Source organism: Fundulus heteroclitus, chromosome 20, assembly GCF_011125445.2.
Source record: "Fundulus heteroclitus isolate FHET01 chromosome 20, MU-UCD_Fhet_4.1, whole genome shotgun sequence".
Lineage (NCBI taxonomy): Eukaryota > Metazoa > Chordata > Actinopteri > Cyprinodontiformes > Fundulidae > Fundulus > Fundulus heteroclitus.
The window spans coordinates 45,367,762-45,391,471 of NC_046380.1; the positions used below are offsets into that span (position 1 = coordinate 45,367,762).

The following is a 23,710-nucleotide window of genomic DNA, read 5'->3' on the forward strand; positions in this document are numbered from 1 at the left end:
GACCAATATTGTATGAGAAACAAGCGACTTGCTCCATGAAAACAAGCCCAAAAGAATACCAACAGGCAAACCACCTCACTCTAACACAAAGGCTGCTTCTAATCATTACTAATGCATGTATTTAGCATAGTATTTATGCACAAACCGGGACTTTTCTTACTTGTAAGATGGGAAGTGACTTCATATTCTAAATCAAACCCAAAATCCACAACCGCTAACTCATGAAAGTTGGCAGCAACTTCAGACAAAAACAAGCGGACTATGTGACTATGTAAAAATAACTCACATAAACACCCCTCATGGATTGTATGACGTTTACTTCCCGCTGATAAAAAAGCAAGTAAATGTAGCCTACATGCACAGACGCTGCATCCACTGGTATCAGGTCATGACGTTTAATTGTTGGCTCCTTGCCACTGAGGAAATGTAAAGACCACATATAGGTGTCTTCAGTCAGATTCCATAATAAAGTCCTCTCGGTTACAAGCTTGTATCCAACACTGACATGTCTCTGTATTCCAGTTTGTTTAGAAAAATCAAAGAAAAAAAACTTGGTCACGATCATCATATCAGGAGTCACTCCAGCAGATACAAGTAAACTATTCAAGCTTTCCTGCTCATCATGTTTAACTTCTCCGTTTATCTTGAAACACGAATTAAGTTAATTTTACAAGTTAGCATATATATATATATATATATATATATATATATATATATATATATATATATATATATATATATACACACACACACACACACACACACACACACACACGCATACCTTCAGTCGCCTTCAACTTCTTCAGTTTAAAGAGGCTTGCCTTTTAACTCCCAGAGGGAAACACATTACACTAGTTTTATTTTCCCTACACTGGCTACCTGTCTGTTTTAAGATATATTTTAAACTTTTATTGTTTGTTTGTAAAGCTCTTATCTTGCCCTTGTAAAATCAAAGCTCAAGATTTTTTTTTTTTATATATACGCAGGCTTTATTACTTAAAACTACGTTATTTTATCTGTTTCGTTTTATCCACTGTGTTTTTAACCTGTTTGTTATGCTAGCTTTGATCCCTCTGTGTGTGTTTTATATTGATTTTGTTAAGAACTTTGGTCACAATTATTGTGGATGTGAAGAGGACTATACAAATGATTGATTGATTGAATTTCTGTGTGTTTTATGATGCCAGATGTGCTGCAGACGTGACGGACGGCTCACAGTACTTTGTGCTGCTAATGATCACAGATGGTGTCATTTCGGACATGGCTCAAACTAAAGAGGCAGTTGTTAATGTGAGTATACATAACTCATTACTCATCACACATTATAAATCCTTAATTGCTCATTTTAACTATTTTGTTCAGGTTTGAGTGCTAAACCAACAAGGTTATGCTTTTAAGTGGAACTGCTGGATTAGCTGGCTTTTTGCTTTTACATTTTTTTTCAATGCATTATGCCAGCAAACCTGATTATGACATGGCAATTATATCACTAACTCTAGACTGAAAATTTTTAATTTAAAAATAATTTGTACAAAAATAACTGTATTATTTGAATGATGATAGGCAGCTTACTGACCCAGTCAAATTTTATTTAGATAAATAAGCCCTTCTACTGGGAATTAAGGTTGCTATGAAGACATAAAACATATTCCACTAAAAAAATGTAATCCAACAGAAATAGCTGGTGGTTTTTTAAATACATTAAATTTCACCAAGTTGGAGGATTACTTTAACAGTTTAAAATAAAAATAAAAATGGACAAAGCTGGTTTTGTGTAATTCAAAAGTAATAAACTTTCAGATTTCCTATATAGCAGCTGTAAGGGCCTATAGAGGATTAGTTATCTTTTCCACTATACGGTCTGCCTGTTTCTTGCGTAACTGAAATGCTAGTAACCTGCTGGCCCTGTTCCCTGATTCATAATCTTTTTGATTAGCGAACCGTAACGCCCCCTCCGCCTTGTGCGTCAAAAAAGTATCTGTGTTCGTTAAGAGATTTTTAAATAGTTTCATCCTTAGTCTTTTTATGTTCCTCCTCCAGTTGCCTTATACAATTTTCTAACTCTGCTTGTTTTTTTATTGCATTCTCTTTTGATTTGGGATGATACAGAGATTAACTTCCCCCTCATCACCGCTTTTCCAGCTTCCCAGAGAGTTGACATAGATACTTCCTCATTGTCGTTGTGTTCCATATACTTACTTTTTTTTACTGTTTCTGGGTGATTTAGAAGTGAAACATTCATTCTCCACTGTTTAGGTTGTTAATCGTTCTCTGGTTTTACTGCCATAACTACTGGACTATGATGTGATATTGTTATTGGTTCGATATGGCAGTTTGTAACTTTATGTGTGTCCCTTCTTAGGACAAAAAAAGATATATTCTGGAATAGCTTCCGTGGACCTTTGAAAAGAAGGTATAATCGCGCTCGTTAGGGTGGCTTTGTCGCCATATATCTACTAACACCATTTCTTCGATCAAACTGTACAGGGTTTTAACCTTTTGAGGCATAGATCTCTGTTCAGAAAGGTATTTATCCCATTTGTGGTTCATCACGCAATTAAAATCCCCACCAACTAGTATAAATCCATCGGCTTTTGTGGGCAAAAGGGCTGAGATGTCCCTGACAAAATTTGGATCATCTTCATTAGGTGCATAAATGTTGAAGAGGGACATTCTTACTCCTATAATTGTATCTACAGCCAAAATGTAGCGTCCCTTTTTGTCTTCATACGTGTTCTCAACGACGAAGCCTAGTGACCCATGGCACTGGATGGCAACTCCTCTTCGTTTGCCCCCTTCACATGAGGCACTGTAAACCTGCCCTACCCATGCCCTTCTAATTTTTTTGTGTTTTGTCTCATTAAAGTGGGTCTCCTGAAGCATTGCAATTGAGCAATTCAAATTTTTTAATTAAGTCAAAATTTTACTTCTCTTTATTGGGTTATTTACTCCATTTATATTATATGTGATAACTGTAAATATGTCCGTTCTTGTGATTTAAAGCTTCGAGTTTGTTTTTTTTTGTTTTTTCCCCCTCTCTTTTCACTTTCCCTATACGCATACCCAGGTGACTATTATTTTCCCCTTGTGATTGTCCTTCAGAACTGCAATCATAGTGGTGTCAAATGCCATTACTACATAAATATTATTGTTTGCCAAGAAATATAGAACATTAAAGAAACAAAAAAGTTTTCTTGAACATGGAAAACAACTGTGAACTTCAAATACCCCAGTGGTTCGCCCCAGAGATGAAGTGAACACATACATAACCATATCACCAAACTCAGGGGTCCCCACCCTCAATCTTCTTTGGGCAGAGAGACAGGGCTCTCTGGGTGTTGTGCATAAAGTGCCCGGGCGTTGGTCTTCCAGAATGTCCCCGAAGTGTCCCCACACCTCCATAGTTGTAAAACTTGCTTCATCCACTTTTCCTCTCCCTTCCCTCCCCACAATTTTGTAACTTATCTTCGAACAATTATGTTATAGCCTGAATCAATTAATCGTATCTTAGGATAAATGCTACTCCCTTACCCGATTAGTTCAATATATATAATACACATACATACTCATATATACCCACATACATACATGCCAACAACTTTATTTTATATATATATATATATATATATATATATATATATATATATATATATATATATATATATACATATATATGTATATATATATATATATATATATATATATATATATATATATACAGTATATACAGTATATATACTGTTTTCCATGTCATCGCATTTGGCTGTGAGGATAGCTTCTCTTTCTAGCAAATGCCCCAGTGCTCTCTCCTGCCGCATGCTTCTATCTTCCATTGCACTCACTCTATCCTCCGCCTCATTCAGTCTTTTGTCCAGCCCCTCCATTGGTTTCTTTAAGTCCTCCATGGATGATTCTACCTGGTGTAGAGAGCTCTTCAGGTCACAGAACGAGTCCGTATTTTCTTGCCGCAGCTTTCGTAATTCTGTTAGCATCACCGTTTCTCCGTTAGCCTCTCCCGTAGCTTTCAGCGGTGTAGCTTCGGCTAACGTTAGCTGCTTGGAGCCTGCCGTAATGTCGTCTTTTCTGCTCGCCTTCATGTCCTTCTTCTCTGTATTTTGACTGTAACTCCTTCCTCTTGAATCCTTTTGATTTAATTTGGTACTCATTTATCGCTTTTTATTATTTATTGTGGGCCTAGTGGAGCAGCGGGATTATGCGTCCGTCTTCTCCATTGCCTTCCCGGAAGTCAAGATATGCTTCTTATAGAGCAAAACTGGCCTGGTGCATGGAAGCAACCATCTGTTCCATATATTGTGCATGAAAAGCCACAAGACATGTTAAAATATTTTTTATTTGCTACTTATTTTTTACAAAGATATTATTACCACCCATCTAAACATATACATGATACAAATTTCCTTTGGGATTAATAAAGTGTTTTAAATTCTATTAAACTTCTGAATTGAAGATTTGAATTTTGAAAACTTTCATTTTTTGAGTGTGAAAAATATAATCTTTTTGCTTCTCCCACAGGCAGCTTCTTTGCCCATGTCTATAATCATAGTAGGAGTGGGCCCTGCTGAGTTCGATGGTAAGCATGCGTATGTTTGCATGAAAAGGGATTGCTGCTGTAAAGCTGACAGATATGTCAGAGATGTCATAATTTTACTGTAAATCCCCCATCTATGTCTCAGCTACTCCCACTTACTGTACATGCACTCTCAATCATGCACAGAATTGTTACAGAGGCTCTTTTTTAGACATAAACAGACAAAATGTCAGTCATGAAGCAAAGGAGATAAAAAACACATCTTCCCAACTGAAAAGCAATTGAGTTACCTGCTGAATTACTCTAGAACATTAAGATGCTTACAGCGATTTAGTTTGTACTTTCAGCATTGCATCTTGGATGTAATGAAGAGAAAACAGAAAATTCCAGCAGCATTTATATACAGATTAATTGCTGCTCTATTATTTTTTTTCCAGCATCATTTGTCAACAGAAACAGAATCTTTTAGCTGAATGCATTGACTGAGCAATAAATTGGCAGCTGATGGAAGCAGTGAAAACTGTATTTTTCCAAACACCATCAATCTTTTACCAATTTACCAAGGAAGTTTTTAGATGCAAATAAGGGATGCCTCAAAACTTTTGCACAGCTATATTCTGTGTGGAAAACTGTTCAGATTATAAAAAAAGGACAGTTGCAGCTGTGTTTGGTATTGCTATTTATTTTAGTCTTTTCCTCAGTGGTACTCTTGGCTTAGCCAAACAGTTTGCAGATAGTTTCACTTATCAGACAGAGCTGCCTCATGTGTGCATAAGATGGCCTCTGTCATGCATGAAAAGCTTCAAACGCAGACACGTGGCATGGAAAAGAGGATAAATCAGGCAACCCTCTGGTGAGTTTTCTGTGTCTGAAAGTCTTTCATCTGTAGTTCGGCCTAAATGTGCTACCTGTTAAATAGATCTACTCTTGTCTATTGGCACTTGACTGTTGAATAGATCTCTAAACATCATTCACAGCAAGTTGGAGCAAAGTCTCTTAGAAAGCACCAAGGGTGAATCTATCTTTTGAGAGATACATTTATTAACCTACTCTGATCATGATTGTTTCATCCAATGCTACGTATTTTGTTCTCTTCGCTGCTCCAAAGTAATCCGCCAGCCTGTACTGTTAAAATACAGGTACATCTCAATAAATTTTAATTTGCATTCCAATGAGGTTGGTTTGTCAGCTTAAAATGTAGCTTTTGAAATTAACCTTTAAGTAGACATTAAACATACCTTTCATTAAGCCTATATCGTTTTTCTGGTCTGATGTAATGTTCTAATTTTAAATGCTATATTTTCTTCAGCTGTAAGCAGACAATCATCAAAATGAAAAAGGTACAAAAATATTTGAAGATTTGAACAGAGTTTCTGAAATACATGAAACTTTTAATAATACTCTGCTTCATTAAGATGCACCTATACATTTATGTCAAAGAAATTACCTGAAAATACCTAAATTTGTTATGGACCAGACTGCTGCATCCATATGTATCACCATTAGACGCATTTTTGTTTGATAGTGACAATAGCACAAATATGCATCTTCAACACCAGATGACTTATAAATAGATATTCATGTATTGAAATGGCTCCACAAATATATGAGCTCTAAACTGAGTCACTGCAATCAGAAGAAAATGTTTAGGAATGAATAATCCAAGAAACCATTTCCTACATTTATGTAACATGCATTTTTCACAGACCTGCACTTTCAGAAGATGTCCTGCAAATCCTGAGCCTCTTAATTTAAATGACAGAAGTGGACCTTTCAGATGAATCAGTGAATGTGTGTCTCAATATTATGCTTTGGATGCTTTTTTCTATTTCTGTTAATTTCTGATTATTCTTCCACTTACTTCAGTTGCATTTAGGTCTTTTTCCAAAAAGTGCCAATAAATAGGGAATGCGTGACAATGTTGTAAACCTGAGAAACTACATTTCAACCAAGTACAGTTGGAAGTAGATATTTACACATACAAAAGACGCATAACCTGTTTTTCTCACTGTATGATGTTGAATCAGGTTGAACCTTTCCTGTTTTCAGTCAGTGAGGATTATCAAAATTAATTATATTTGCTAAATCCCAGAATGAATCATAAAACAAAAATCAACCCATGCAGGGCGGGTGGAGCGGGCCTCCGAAGTAGGGGATGAATCATAAAACAAAAAAAAGAGTTCAGGAGGGCGATCTGAAGGTGGTCCTGTGTAGGTGTTGAGTTCTGGAGGCCTGTGGCAGAGGACCCTTGGAGGCCTGTGTCCAGGAGTCTGATGACACCTCAAATGTAGCTGGAGGCATCTATTTCAAGAAGCAGATGCTGGCATATGATTTGTAGCTTCCAATTTGGAAACTACTAGAATTTCCACCTTCTTTATTACTTGAGCAACTTTAATTGGCTCTAGATTATAATCTTCACATTGCCGGTATATGGTAGCCTCACTTCTTTCAGTCTGCTAGGGGCAGCTGTGGCAACAAGCATAGCTCCCCACCATGAGGGTATGAATGTGTGCTTGAATGGGTGAATGGCTCACTGTAGTGTAAAGCGCTTTGGGGTCGTCGGACTTGATAAAGTGCTATACAAGTACAAGCCATTTACTACTTATGGCCTCACTCATAGATTCATAGGCCCTTACGAGATTGTGGCCAACATCAATCCTGTCACCTATCGTCTGCGCCTTCCATGTTCCATGAGGGTTCACCAGGTCTTTCAAGATTCTCAGCTCAAGTGGCATGTCTCGTCCCAGCTGGCTTTACCATCCACATACCCCCACCATCACCACCCGGGCTAATTGACGGGGGTCCCATGTATACTGTTTGACAGATTCTTGACTTGCACCATTGAGGTAGGAGCTATCAGAATCTGGTAGACTGGGTTGGCTATGGTCCTGAGGAGGGCTCATGGATACCATCTTGCTTCATCCTGGAGCAGTCTCTGATCAGGAATTACCATCACTGTCATCCTGGACAGTCAGGGGCCGGTCCTGGGGAGGGGCGTCGTGTCAGGTAGTGGTCAGGTGACCACAGGGATTGGCCTTAAATAGAGGCTCCACCTACCTGTGGGTCGCTCAGACATTGTTCCTTCATGTCAAGAGCTCCGGTTCTTCCTATGTGTCAGTTTTATTCCCTTTGGCACGGTGAGTACCAGTCATCCTTTCTTCTCTTGGCCATCCCATCCAGTCTTGGCTCCTCAGGCAACACTTCTCTTCTAGTTCACATTTCTGTGTCTAGGGTGTTACTAGAGCAATATGTGCATCTCTAATTACCCACTGCAATTTATTGCCGCAGTTGGGTCTCATCGGCACGCCATAACCGCTGACTTCTATCTCAGTGATTTTGTGTTCAGCCTTTCTGCTGACAGTGATGTTATTTTCTTAAAGTCCTGTCTCCCACCACCTGCACTGGGTCCAGGGTGTATCCCAGGGCAGGGCCACAGCTAAGCTTCTGCTACAACAAAACACACCACATAAGATGGCTGATGCCACCACAGAGTCAAAGAAGGTCTTTACGTGTGGCCCTTACGTGTGGCTCTTGCACTCCAAAAGCAGGTAGAGTCTACTCTGACCCTTAGAGCATTGGTGTTGTGACTCCTCTCCAGTTTATTGTTAAGGTGAACACCAAGGTACTTCTAAGAGTCCACTATCTCCGTCAGTTCTTTGGATATTAACTGGTATCAATGGGGTGGGTCTGTGCCTGCAAAAGTATACCACAAACTTGTTCGTTTTCCCTGCACTTAACCTGAGATTGTTCTGCTGACACCTGTCTACAAAGCTGTCGATTCACTGGCTACACTCTGAATCGTCCTTATCTTATGAGACCTACTATGGTGAAGTCGTCACAGAACTTCTGAAGGTGGCGGCCTATTGAGGTTTTTGGGGGGGTGTGGTCTTTGGCACAGGTACCTCACAGGAGGTCTTCCACAGCTGTGGTACTCTCAACTATTTCAGACTGGTAATTAAGATGCGTCCCATGATGCCACATAGCTGATTCAACTAGAAAGCAAAGGACCGGGGAGCATGCCTGTCCCGACGGAACTTTTTTTGCGGGATACATCTTGGACCTGTGGCAGAAATGGTCCACGTTGTGCCTCTCAATTCTTTCTGTTGAGGACGTCGAAGATGTCTACTTATTCGGATTTACGATACTTGGATTCCTCTTTTTTGGCCTTGGAGGATATTTAATGTATCAACACCTTCAGAAGCTGCTGGCGGTCAATATGGCCTTGATGAGACTGCCGGTAGCAGTCGACGCGATCACTAAGGCGTTGAATGAACAAAACGGACGGCTTGATAAGCTGACCGCGGTTGTGGTACAGAGGTGAGATTGGATAAAACCTGGAAGTGTGAACGTTACTAGCCCATCGATTGAATTATTGGAATATTGGATCCCGGAGCCAGCGGCGAAAAGACTTTAAGGCTGACAGAAAAGTTGGTGTCAGCTTGTTCTCATAACAAATTCTGTTTTTTCAATTCAATTCAATTCAATTCAATTTTATTTATATAGCGCCAAATCATGAAACATGTCATCTCAAGGCACTTTACAAAGTCAAGTTCAATCATATTATACAGATTGGGTCAGATTATACAGATTGGTCAAAAATGTCCTATATAAGGAAACCAGTTGATTGCATCAAAGTCCCGACAAGCAGCAGTCACTCCTGGGGAACCGTAGAGCCACAGGGAGAGTCGTCTGCATTGTACATGGCTTTGCTGCAATCCCTCATACTGAGCAAGCATGAAGCGACAGTGGGAAGAAAAACCACCCATTAACGGGAAGGAAAAACCTCCGGCAGAACCGGGCTCAGTATGAACGGTCATCTGCCTCGACCGACTGGGGTTACAGAAGACAGAACAGAGACACAACAAGACAGACAAACAAGCACAGAAGCACACATTGATCTAGTAATCTGTTCTACATTAGATGGTAGTAGCGGGTGAGCCGTCTTCTCTGGATGATGTCACAGTTAACAGAACGCCAGACCAGGTGTACCTACTATGAAGAAAAAGAGAGAGAGCAAAAAGTTAAAAGCTGAAATGACGACAGTCATTTCAATGTAATACAATGCAAAACTGGAGAACAGTAGACTGAAGAACAGTAGAAATCAGTAGAGTGAGAAAATTAGACCCTGATGTCCTCCAGCAGCCTAGGCCTATCACAGCACAACTATAGAGATAGCTCAGGGTATGAGCCACTCTAACTATAAGCTTTGTCAAAAAGGAAAGTTTTAACATTAGTCTTAAAAATAGATAGGGTGTCTGCCTCACGGACCAAAACTGGGAGTTGGTTCCACAGGAGAGGAGCCTGATAGCTAAAGGATCTGCCTCCCATTCTACTTTTAGAGACTCTAGGAACCAGCAGCAGACCTGCAGTCTGAGAGCGAAGTGCTCTGTTAGGAACATACGGGGTAATCAGAGCTCTGATATATGGTGGAGCTTGATTATTAAGGGCTTTATACGTTAGAAGGAGAATTTTAAATTCTATTCTTGATTTAACAGGAAGCCAATGAAGGGAAGCTAAAATTGGAGAAATATGATCCCTCTTGTTGATTTTCATCAGAACTCTTGCCGCAGCATTTTGAATCAGCTGAAGACTTCGAACTGCATTTTGTGGACTTCCTGATAGTAAAGAATTACAATAGTCCAGCCTTGAAGTAACAAATGCATGGACTAGTTTTTCAGCATCACTCCTGGACAGAATGTTTTCAAATCGGACTCCCCGCTATCAAATTTTCCCTGAGTTGTTATGGCGACATTGCAAAATCCCCTGCCCTCACAGCTGCGAAGTGATAGACTTTCCATCAAGGACACTTGCCTGCCGGAGGGACGGCCTTCATGGACATACAGATTTCCACACAACATGCAGACACATATACTGATTCTTACAAATACAGATGAATTTACCCAACCAGCACTCAAATGTTTACCTTCTGCATATATGTGTCTCGTCATTGATTGTGCTTTTCGTGCAAATTAGTTTTTTTTGTCGGATGCTTCACATTTTGTGTGGAAACACAAATTGTGCAGCACTTGTCTTTTTTATCTCCCTCCACTGCCCCAGTGTAAATCTTTTTTCAACAGATCTCAAGGGCAGCGCCTGGGAACACCGTGTAAGGCGGGGTCTGGGGCAGTTTGGGGAACGCACCTAACGGCTAGCGCTCATGTAGCAGCGGCCGACGGGGTGCGTTCCTGGCAATGCAAGGCCTCAGTCAATCGTTCCCCCCAAAATGTTTGTGAAGTGTATGTGATGGACGGTTGTACTGGAACTGAATTTTCGATTGTAATGCAAATTGCAGTTGACTAATAAAATTGATTGATTGATTGATTGATTGATTCACATAGCACCTCAGGAATCCTTAGCTGATGCCATCTGGACCTGCAGCACTTCGGTCCTTTGCAGTATGTGCCGACTTAGCCTATTCCCCATGCTCATGTTGCCTACAACCTGGGCATTCTGTTTGTGACTTGCTTTCACACTGGAAACATGGGTCCATATAATCATTGCTGTGTAGAAACAAGTTTTTTTCTTATGCATGCTGGTTCAATGTCGCCCAAGGATTGTGATAGGGTAGGCAGTAAATGCAGGCCAGTGTTTTGTTCAAAAATGTTGGAAAAATAAGAGCCCCGCTGCGCCATGCATCTATCCAAAAGCCCAGCTCCGAGTCCGGTGTCCTTTCAGCCCATGTGCCGGGAAGGATCCCAGAAAACTCGGTTACACCACGAATTAAAGGGCCAAAAAAACATGTCTCTGTTTTTGAGCCATGGATGTCAACAATATTAAGACCACATGGTAAGAAGAGGAAGTTAAGAAGAAAACAGCACAGCTATAAACAATGTTTTTGTGGAGCTGTGACTGCTACTGTTTTGGAGAAGTATGCGTGGCTGTGTAGACAATAACTTAAATATCAGATTAATATCTTGCTGTGAATGTTGTAATCGTAGTTACAGGTACTAAAACCCAATAAAGTGGGTACTTATCAGTTGGCAAACAGTTTCCAAACTTGGTGTTAACAATAATGTGATAAACGAAAAGTTAGCTGTATGTGGATTAGCACAACTATGCCCACCACTGCAAATGAGGTATCTGGCATGGGCAAGGTGAAACGGGGAAATCCAAAAGACGAGAACCTGGTTGGAGACTTGACAAAGGCCAGGAAGAATGCTGGGCTCCCCACAAATCATTTTCAGTAGTCTGGCCCTGCTGGTTGTGAAAGTCCAATATATAAAGGCAGAGGAACAGGTGAACAGAATAAGGCTGATTGTCCCGTGGCAGAGGAGTGCAGGTGCAGCTAGTGGTCCTTAAATCATTGAGTGCAGCTGCAGATACACCAGAACATGACAAAAAAACTGAAATACACAAATGGGAAAACAGAATCTTCTGAAAAGAATGAGAGAAATCTTAAGAATTTTGGAAGGAAACCCTAAATCATGAGGACTTCTTTATTTCCTCCTCACTATTTCGTCATCAAGACTCATCCTTTACCATGGATGAGTTAGTGCTGTGTAGCTTTAAAATTTACTGTTTTGTGGGTATAACAAAGAGATTCAGCTAATATATATGCTTGTCATGCAATTTTCCAGGGCAACAGATTTTGTGGCACGCTTCTTATCTCAGTGGGCAATGCTCAAGCAGTGCGCCTGAACCCTTCAAATTTTGGCTCAGTTATTTTTTGGTATGTACTCTTCCAACATTTTCCCTAAAGTCAATGATTTAACTGAGCAAGTCATTCTTTAAAATGTTTTATGTAACTCAGGATTTGCATTGTGAATGGGTTGAAACACATGCCAAATGTTGTTCTAAATTAGTTAAACTAATTTAAGCTCATTCCATGTTTTTTAAATCAGATCTGCAGTGAACCAGGATTCACTGAATTATTCTGATGATGATCAACCACTTTTGTTTTGTCTTTTGTGTTATTTTGCATGTACATAGTTCCTTAGCTTAGTTTCTATTATCTTCATTTTGCTTAGTAGTTTAGTTAAGTTTCACTAGCCTAGCCGACATTGCATTTGATGTCATCAGCTCAGTTGTGGATAAGCTACAGACACAACATCCAAATGCAACATCTGGTGATTTGAATCATGCCTCACTCTGTTACGCTTCCAACGTTTCAACAGTTTGTCACCTGTTCTACTAGAGCAGGGATTCCCAAAGTGTGGTGCACCCCTGGGGGTGCACGAGATGCCATTACGGGGTGTGCGAGCTGAAAACTGTAATGGCTGTCTGACTGTTTTTTCCCCCCCACACCATAAAGACATGTAAATAAACATTTCCTTTGTAAAGATTAAAATCAAAAACTGTAAATTTAATCAATAAACAACATTTTTTGTAATGATCCGTATTAGACTTCATTGCTAAGGGCTGTTGCACACTTACTGTTTCTTTAAGTGGGTTGTTTTGGGATTATACCAGAAGAAATGTGTGGCTTCCATGTGGAGGAGTGGTGGTTCGGTGGACTGGCGTGGTGAAAGCTGTCCTGTTCTGTTCGTCCTAAAATATAGTGTTAGCAGCAAAACCTCGGTCTGGTGCTTGGGTGTCATAACGGGGCGATACAGTATTCACCCCAAAATGTATTTATTTAAAATTAATCTTCTTCTATGCTTGATTTTAAGATGAAATATCCACACCTAGCTTGTGGTCTCTGCTTCAATCATTCACGCAAATATTCTCAACTGGCTGAAATCAGGGAAACTGTCAGGCAGGTGAGGCATCTAAGGTCAAAGTTAGTCATTAAGGAGGAGAGGAAGAGAGTGAGAGAGAAATTGGAGGCAACAGAGGAGAGAATCGCAACGGATCCGGGAGAAGAAAATGAGCAAGAATCAGAAAATGTCTCTTTCTCTCTCCTGACTTTACGTCGTTTACGTCAGCAGAGGAAAAATTTAATTCTGGCCGAAAGTTTTATTTACGAGATTAAATTGAGTGACCATCTCTATCGATCGCGCAGCGCCTACAAACAGCGTTGCTACTCATGGGGCCGCCATTGAACTGGTGACAAGCTCTGACGCGCATGACACGCCCGCACGCTGCCATTACCACTGCTCCTGGGGGGGATAAGTGGTGATAGACACGATTTCTTTATTATGCTCACGCGCAGAGCTGTAATACTTTTCACTGTGGTTCAGCCAGGCGCAGTTCATTTTAAAGATGCGGTTATAGCGCATATTCAGACAGAAACAGGCAAACCAGAGATGGGGCTGCAGAGAGCTGAGGAGTGTTGCTATGGGCGTGTTTGCCTGCTGGATGTAACTGCTGTGAAACAATCCGAAAATAACTTTCATTCCTCTGATTAATAACATCTTTATGGAGCGCTTTGTTATTGTTACTGTGTGCTGCTCTAAGTGTGGCTCGCTGACTCTCTCGTCATCGGACACAAATCAAATCACACTTTTTCATGTTTGTATTTTGCTGCGTAAATTGTGAGTCAGACTCAGATTTAGAAGCAGTTACAGGAAATAAATAAAGTGAGAACACACACAGGTAGATCATTAGAGTTTAGTACGTAAATCCACTCGGAGGGACTCTGCTTCAGAGACGTTTCAGGTTGTGGAGGATTGACCGATCTTTCTCTGGGATCTGCTGTGGATGTTGTGTGTAACTTTATTGCAGTTTAATTCAAATTATGTTCTAATTTTATTTATATAACCTTTGTTACGACGTTTGAGCTGTAACTGCAACTGCCTCATATAAACAGCACCTCTTCAACCTTAGTCTGATCAAAGAGAAGGTTCCAGTGTTGTGGAAGACCACCTTCATTGTTCCGGTACCAAACAAAACTCACCCATCCGTCCTCAATGACTTTAGACCTGTTGAGGTCATGAGGGTTCCAGAGAGACTCTTATTGGCCCACCTGCGTAAGCAAACAAGCAGCAATCAGGACCCCCCTGCAATTTGCTTATTGACATGGAGTTGGAGAAGCCATCATACACCATACACCTACTTCAAAAAACCCGCTATCATTTCGACAAGGCAGACAGCACTGTGAGGATCATGTTCTTTGATTTCTCCAATGCATAAAACACAGTTCAACCGGATTTGCTTTGTCAGCAACTCCAAAACACTCAGGTGGAGGCCTCAACAATTGCCTGGATCAGAGACTACCTCACAAACATGTCACAGTTTGTGAGATTGAAGGGTTGTGTATCTGACCAGGTAGTCAGCAACACAGGAGCACCACAGGGGACTGTACCCTCACGGGTCCTTTTCACTCTGTACACTTCAGACTTCCAGCACAAGTCTGACTCCTGTCATTTACAGAAATGCTCTGCAGTTGTCGGGTGCATCAGAGATGGACAAAAAGCTGAGTACAGATAGCTGGTGGAACGCTTTGTGTTATGGTGTGGACTCAATCATCTCATTCTGAATGTAGATTAAACAAAGAAGAGGATTGTCAATTTCAGGAGAAATGGAAAAGGAGGTGGTGGAGGAGTATAAATACCTTGGTGTTCATCTGGACAACAGACTGGACTGGAAATGCAACAGTGAAGCTACCTACAAGAAGGGACAGAGCAGACTGAACTTCCTAGGGAAGTTTAGGTCCTTCAGGGTTGCAGCAAGTTGTTGCAGATCTTCTATAAGTCTTTTGTGGAGAGTGTAATCTCATCTGCCATCATCTGTTGGGGTAGCAGCATCAGAGCATCTGACTTAAAGAAGCTCAACAAGTTGATAAAGAAAGCCGGCTGTGTTCTGGGTACACTTCTGGAACCCCTGGAGATGACTTTGCAAATAAAGATTCTCCATAAAATTAAGAACATTATGGACAACCCTCAGCATCCTGTTCATGAGACTGTTGTACATCAACAGTGTCTTCAGTTAGAGGCTTCTCCAGATCAGCTGTAAGAGAGACCTGTACTGGAGATCCTTCCTGCCTGCAGCCATCAGCATGTACAAAAAACCCTGCATGATATGAGTAACACCAGCATTTAATTTCCCTTTTGGGAGTAAAGTATTTTTGAATGTAATTGAATTTAATTGGTAATGTGCAGAATGGAATGCATGCTCCCAATGCAGGGACTACAGTTTCTGTTGGGAAGAACTAGTTTGGCCTGTCACCTGCACCCATGTGTGCAACTTACTAAAACACACGTTCTGCTAGAGTGTCCGTACTACAGATAAGAAAGTCGGGAATTACAGTTTTCAAATAATGTTGCTAAAAGCCTCAGCTCACTGACAACCTATGGTAGCCATTGTGAGCGTGGCTGGTAGTAGCATCTATCAATGACACCAGCATGAATTCCAGGTATGCAATTAGATGCTAACATGTTAAACAGCCAACACACTGACAGGGACATATTTTAGACCTGATCATCACTAAAGGTCTAAAGATTTCTAATGTCAATATAACTGATGTTGCCTTATCTGATCACTTTTCTGTTACCTTTGAAAGCATAATTTCCAGTGACTCATTTAGCCAAAGGGACATCGTAAGAAAACGCACCTTTAAGGACAATACTACGGAAACTTTTATTCAAGCTTCCTCTGATACTTCAACCTTGGGCTGCAACTCAGTAGATGAGCTAGTAGATAACTTTCAGTCTAAAGTCTCAGACATCATTGACTGCATTGCTCCAGTCAAAGTGAAGGTTCTTTCCGGGAAGAAAAAATCTCCTTGGAGAATTGCTCCAGCAGTTAGAGGTGAAAAAAGGGAATGTCGGAAAGCTGAACGCAGGTGGAGAAAGAACAGACTCCAGGTTCACTATGACATCTATAAAGAGAGACTTTACAGATATAACTTACAACTGAAAAATGCAAGAGAATATTTGTTCTCTGAGATCATAAACAAGAACATTAATAATGCTTGTGCCTTATTTGCCACAGTCTACAGGTTAACAAATCCTCCTGTGTCCGTGGCTTCTGAACTCCACTCCACCAGGGCCTGCAACGAATTTGCTAACTTCTTTACTGAGATCCTAAAGATTAAAGGATAATTTTGTACTTCCATATCAACACCAGAACCAAAGCTGTATCCAGCAGGAACCTAGCCTGACAAAATGTCCAAATTCAGCCAAATAAACTACAAAAGCTTAGAGGCAGTGTTGTAGTCAAGGGCCCCGTTCTTCGTACGTTGCTTAAAACATCCGAGATCAAATGACACATCCAAGATGATTTCATCCGGCTAATCATGATCCGGCTAATTGGGTTCTTCAAACACACCTGTTGTTTATGATTAGTATGGATGGATTAAGTTATCTGAGACAACTGCGCGTTCATGCGTTTGTTTAAAAGGGGAAATGTATCGATAGTAGAAACAATGATCAGCAGCGCTGCTATTGGCTGTTCAGCATGGCCAAAGAACGGCCACAGTTTTTCTCCCAAGCAGAACAAGAGCTTTTAATGGAAGGTTATGCCGAATTTGAGTCATTAATTAAAACGACAGGGAACACCTCAAAGTCTGCTAAAGCCAGGAGAGAGGGCTGGCAAAAAGTAGCAGACAAATTAAATGCGTAAGTGCTGTCCTACAGTATGTATTTTTGCATTATAATAATTTAATATTTACTTTGTTCTTTTATGTCAGAGCCTCCACGGGACCCACTAGAACATGGGGACAAGTAAAAGTGAAATACAAGAATATTCTACAAAATGGTAGCCTTTAATTATTATGCTTTATTTTAAAAAGCCACTTGTTATCGCAACAGATACAATATCAGTGTCATTCCTTAGACACTGGAAGTAAAGGATGCGTGCAAACCGGGAATTTAAAAAAATATATTTATAAAAAATGAAGAAATAATGCAAATACAAAAATGACAATACATCCGTTTTATAATTCTCCGTTTTTCCTTTTCCAAGTCATACAGAGCTTACACAGTCAAAAACTGTATTGCTCTGTGTCTAGATAATCCGTTAATATAATATACGGCTCGACAGGAAGCAAGCCTTTCAAAATAAAACTAAACTTCACAATAAAATGGCCTGAACAAATCTTCTTACTGATTATGATAAAAATAAAAAGCAAACCATCATACAAATAACTTAAATATTTTCTATTTATGGCTCCAACACCATTTTTTCCTGTTTAAAAGCCACTGTTAAATGATGTGTTTGTCTGTTAATAACAGCCACCAAGAAAAATCTCTCTACAATTACACTGTCGCGCTGCGCTAGAGGATCCTGTCTATTGCGCAATACACGATTAATCCGAAAAACTCTGCAAATTATTCTTGCACCTTCCGCAACAGGTTGCTGTCGTAAAAGTGGACATGGCTACGATAGACTTCCCTATCTCCTCCGCTTATAAAGCTGCAATCTAATCCTGTTTACATGAAATAAGCCTGGTCACGAGCAGGCTTGCGCACATGTTGCTATGACAACAAGTGCAGGATGTCTTTCTAAGAACCAAACGATCCAAGATCATGCCAAATCGTCAACAATCAAATCCAGCTAACTGAGTTAGTGACGTACGAAGAACGAGCCCCAGGGTATACGCGGGTATATGGTGTATACCCACTTATTTCTCAGTCAGCACTGCCTATACCCACTTCTGGAGTGATATTTGTGCCTTTTGTTTGAGCGCACAGTGAGACAGGTATTCAGCGTTTCAACATCACATGCACGCTCAAAACCTGTTTGGCACACGCTCAAATCTGATAAACTCTTCTCAACCCTCTATCCTCGCACTCAGTTCCATGTCTGCACCGACCTGGGGTCCGTTCTTCGTACGTTGCTTAAAACATCCAAGATCAAATGAGACATCCAAGATGATTTCATCCGGCTAATCATGATCCGGCTAATTGGGTTCTTCCAACACATCTGTTGTTTATGATTAGTATGGCTGGATTGAGTTATCTGAGACAACTGCGTTTGTTTAAAAGGGGAAATGTATCGATAGTAGAAACATTGATCAGCAGCGCTGCTATTGGCTGTTCAGCGTGGCCAAAGAACGCCCACAGTTTTTCTCACAGGCAGAACAAGAGCTTTTAATGGACGGTTATGATTAATTTGAGTCATTAAAACACCTAAAAATCTGTTAAAGCCAGGAGAGAGGGCTGGCAAAAAGCAGCAGACAAATTAATGTGTAAATACTGTCCATGGTAGATGTTTCTATCACTTTCTACAGTATTAATTTTTGCATTTTAATAATCTCATATTTACTTTGTTCTTTTATGTCAGAGCCTCCACGGGACCCACTAGAACATGGGGAAAAAAGTGAAGTACAAGAATATTCTACAAAATGGTAGCCTTTAATTATTATACTTGTTATATCAAGAGATCCAAATTTCAGTGTCTTTCCTTAGACACGGGAAGTAAAGGACACGTGCAAACTGGGAATTTTAACAAAAAAAAACCCCAATCTTTATCCATAAAAAATGAAAATCTTCCTTTTCCAAGTCATCCACAGTTTACACGGTAAAACTGTATTGCTCCGTGTCTAGATAATCCATCCATTGTTTTTTCTAATACAATATACGGCTCGACAGGAAGCAAACCTTTCAAAGTAAACTAAACTTCACAATAAAATGGCCCGAACAAATCTTCTTACTGAATATGATAAAAATAAAAAGCAAACCATCATACAAATAACTTAAAATTTTAGATTTATGGCTCCAACATCACTTTTTCCTCTTTAAAAGCCACTGTTAAATGATGTGTGTGTCTGTTTATAACAGCCACCAAGAAAAATCTCTACTTTGTCACGCTGGTCTAAAGGATCCTGTCTATTGCGCAATACGCAATTAATTCGAAAAAAACTCTGCAAATTATTCTTGCACCTTCCGCAACAGGTTGCTGTCGTAAAAATGGACATGGCTACCACAGACTTCCCATCTCCTCCGCTTATACAGCCGTGATCTAATCTTGTTTACATGAAATAAGCCTGCTCTGGAGCAGGCTCAAGCTAGCGCACTTGTTGCTATGACAACAAGTGCAGGATGTCTTTCGAAGAACCAAACGATCCAAGATCATGCCAAATCGTCAACAATGAAATCCTGCTAACTGAGTTAGCGACGTACGAAGAACGGACCCCTGCTCCTTCCACGCTCAACACCAGCTGTGCACTCGCTTGGCTGTTTCTCCGCTCGCTTGAGTCTGTGCGCTCATGACTTCAAAAACTGTCCACCTCACCAGCCAATCACAGACAGGTTTCTTTCCATCCAATCAGAGTATGACTTGCAAATACTGCATTCAGATGGATTAAATAAAAATGCTGCAGCTTTTGGCAGATTTTACTAAATATAACGGTGGGATTGAAGAAAAAAACAACAACCAATAAACAGTTTAATATTTTAGCCTAAAATATTTAGTTTAAAATAATTCCTTGAGTTACTAAGTGAGGTGTGAAAAATGTTTTTGTCTCTTTGCTTTCCAGCTTCTGGGAGGTGATGCAAAAGTTTCTTGTGATCATAATCATCATCATCATCATTATTTAAAGAGCACTTTAACAGGAGGTAAAACAAAATAACGTTTAATAAAATGACTTGGGTAAAGACTCAATTTAAAACAACAACAATAATAATAATAATAATAATAATAATAATAATAATGAATAATAATAATAATAAAAACTTGATATTAAACATAATAGAACCAGCCAGCACAGCAGAAATACAAGTACCAAGAAAAGTTGAAAAAGATAAAATCTCAGTAAGGTTGAAGGCCAATGAGTAAAAATAGGTTTTAAAACTGGAAAGCAGAGGGGCCTGTCAAATGTACAAGTCATTCTATAACTTAAAGGGCCCCAGTAGAGAAGACCCTGTTCCCTCTAAGCTTCTGCTCAGAACTGTGAATGAGCAAGCAGGGGTGTAAAGGTGAAGCTCATTTAAGGAGTAGGGTTTCCATATTTTTGCCTTGAAAGAATAGGTTTTACCTTCGCTTTGGTTCTTTAATTAATAAAAATGACTTAACTGAGGTCCTTTTTTGACTGTCAAGTTTAAAATCACCGTCCATTTTAAAATCTAGGTTCATAAATTGGGGCTAAACATTCATTGTCTGGGGGTCTAAATCAACAGGATCAACACTTCTTTGGGTGTTTCAATTTCACAATTCATGCATTAGAAAGAGAAAGTGATTTGAGTTTTGATGATCTCGTCATTACCTTTATCTCTTTCTATAGATTCTCTTTTTCATTCAATTCAAGACTTTCCATATGCCTTATCATCTAGGTCTATATTGAAAAACCTACACTAATGAAATGCTGATTCTGGATGTAGTGTAGGAATTCCTTCCATATAAACCAAAGAAAATTTTACAAGGAAATATTTTAATCTAAATATTTTAGGCTAAAATGAGTAAATACTACAGATGGATTTTTGGGTAAACTAAATAGAGCAGTGTTATATGCCATTGTTTCTAAAACAGCATTTTTCTGAGCTGCATCTAAAAGGGCAAACATTGAGAGTATACCCACTTCTCCAGGGACCACTACACTACTGCTTAGAGGAGATCATTCAGCAGCTAAGTTCCTCCTCCTGCTGCCTTGATGTTCTACCCACAGCTTTCTTTAAGAAAGTTTTGCCTGTCAAAGCGTCTGATTTGACTCAGATAATAAACACATCCCTTCTGTCAGGTGTTTTCCCCCAGTCCCTAAAAACAGCAATTATCAAACCACTGCTGAAAAAGAACAACTTAGACAAACTACTACTCCAGAACTACAGGCCCATCTCAAGAGTCAAAAAACAGAACACAGGGGAACCAAAGAGCCTAGAAAACACAGGGGAACCAGGAGGCTAGAGAACACTGGGGGACAACAGGTGTACGGAAACACCGGGACAACACAGAAACTAGGGGACGCTAGAGAACTCAACAGCGTATGAAAACGCTGGGGACTTGAGCGTGTGCTGGGCAGCAACAGACCGGGAGCGCCGGAGGACTCTGGCGCTTAGAGAGCGCTGGAGAACACAGGAACTTGAGAACGTCGGGAACACAAACTTGAGAATTTCGGGATCACAGGAACTTGAGAACGGCGGCAGGTTGAGAACGTGGAGCCAGAAGTAGTTAAATCCAGCCGGCTCCTGCATAAAAGCTCTGTGTGTCTGTCCGGGTTCATCTTTTGCCGGGTCACGCTGTCATGATTTGTCCTCATGAACCCGGACAAAGCACACAGAGCTGGTCTTGAGAGTTTATTGCAAAGAAGGAGTAGTGGAAGGTGAAAACCAGAGTCAGTTACCGGGCTGAGTACTGGACTAGACTGGCGTGGTGTGAGTTGAGACTGCAGACGACCTGGCGACCAGGAACAAACTGAGGTGAGTATTTAAAGCAGGGTGAGCAGGTGTAGCCAGTCACAGATGATTACAGCCTGACAGGTGATCCTGATCAGGCTGCGCTGGGAAGGAGGAGGCAGGAACTGCTAAAAATGCAGCCACCAGGCTGCATCATGACAGGGTTCCCCAAGGGTCCATCCTGGGTCCTCTCCTATTCAATATCTACATACTCCCTTTAGCTCAGATCATAAAAAACAACATCAGCTACCATAACTATGCAGACGACACACAGCTCTACATCACCATGTCACCAGGTGACTATGAACCAGTTCAGACACTAAGTAAACGCCTAGAAGAAATTAATGCCTGGATGTGCCAACATTTTCTTCAATTGAATAAAAACAAAACTGAAGTAATAATATTTGGACCAATAGAGGAAAGATCAAAAGTTAGCACACAGCTTCAGTCGCTTCAGCTAGAAACCACTGATCAGGCCTGAAACCTGGGAGTAGTGATGGACTCAGACCTGAACCTTCAAAAGCACCTAAAGACAGTTACAAGGTCGGCTTTCTATCACCTGAGGAACATTTCTAGGATTAAAGGACTGATGTCTCAGCAGGATCTGGAAAAACTAATCCATGCGTTTATATTTAGTAGAATTGATTACTGCAACGGTGTTTTCACAGGTCTGCCTAAAAAGTGGATCAGACAGCTGCAGCTGATCCAGAACGCTGCTGCCCGCGTCCTCACTAAGACTAAGAAAGTAGAGCACATCACCCCAGTTCTAAAGTCCTTACACTGGCTCCCTGTATCTCAGAGAATAGACTTTAAAATCCTTCTGTTAGTCTATAAATCCCTAAATGGCTTAGCACCTAAATACATCACAGACTTGTTATCAGTGTATCAACCCTCCAGACCACTAAGGTCTATTTTGTTCTATTTTGTTTCTACATTTTATTCCTGCTTGCTTTTATTCTGTTTTATTTTCCTATATTTTAATGATGTAAAGCACTTTGCATTGTCTCTGTACTGAAATGTGCTATATAAATAATTTTACCTTGCCTTGCCTTGCTAACAGACCAATAGTCAGAAATGGTGCCCTTAAGACACACCCACCCTCATTTGCATAATAAGGCAGAAATGTAAAAAAAAAACAAAAAAAAAAAACAGGCAGAAACAAAGCATTCAATAGGGTAAAAAAATACAAAGGAAGAATACACACACTAAATTATAACATACATCTAGATAAATACATTAAAAAATAAGTAATTTATAAAGTTGAAAATTATAATGGACAATGTTTCACTGGTTATGGACAAAAATCTGTCCTAATGGCTACCTGTAGCATCCCATCAGCCTATTAAATGCCAGTCAGAGGAAACTCTGTTGATGAGAGAATTTTTCTATACTTTCCACTTTCTTTTATGTTTTAGAACATAATAAACTCAAATTAATTTCTGAATTTGAAATAGATTTTTGTTTACAACTGACCCAAGAAAAATAATCCATCCATCCATTTTCTGACCTGCTTAATCCCTCATGGGGACGCGGGGAGAAAAGTAATCGTATATTTATGTTCATTTTTCTTGATTGAAGCGAGCAGAATACGGACTAAATTGTGACTTTTGTGTACCGTTAAACCCTAGCTGCTGCACATATTTTTCAGTAGAACTGATAACTCTACAACACTAACTTATTTTTGTTAACTACACACAGGGTCCACATAGACACAGATATTTAAGTATGTACTACAGTCACAATCACACTGTTATATACTAAACTTTGTGTAAAAATTACCATGGACCTATGTTCAGCTGTGCCCAAGTTTGACCAAACCAAAAAAAAAAAGAAAAACTCCCATCATGACAGGATTGAAAAGTCTATGGATTTCTTGAAAATAAGAACAATAAATAAATAAAGTGTAGATTTCCCTAAAATAGCAGAGGAGCGTGGCTGGAATTTGTTAACTTGTTTAAAAGCTTTCATAAATAGAGACTGGTACCCAAAGCTATTTTTCATTTTGTTCACTAAG

General features: G+C 40.0%; 1 protein-coding gene across 2 annotated transcripts in view; it reads left to right on the forward strand.

The window, feature by feature from the left end:
- Positions 1-23,710, forward strand: part of LOC105933703 (copine-9) — a 299,289-nt gene that overhangs the window by 262,779 nt on the left and 12,800 nt on the right. For both annotated transcript variants that reach the window (XM_036151288.1, XM_036151289.1), the window contains 2 exons: positions 1,188-1,290; positions 4,534-4,591. In XM_036151288.1, coding sequence (XP_036007181.1) covers positions 1,188-1,290; positions 4,534-4,591 — 161 coding nt within the window. The remainder of the gene's footprint in view (positions 1-1,187; positions 1,291-4,533; positions 4,592-23,710) is intronic.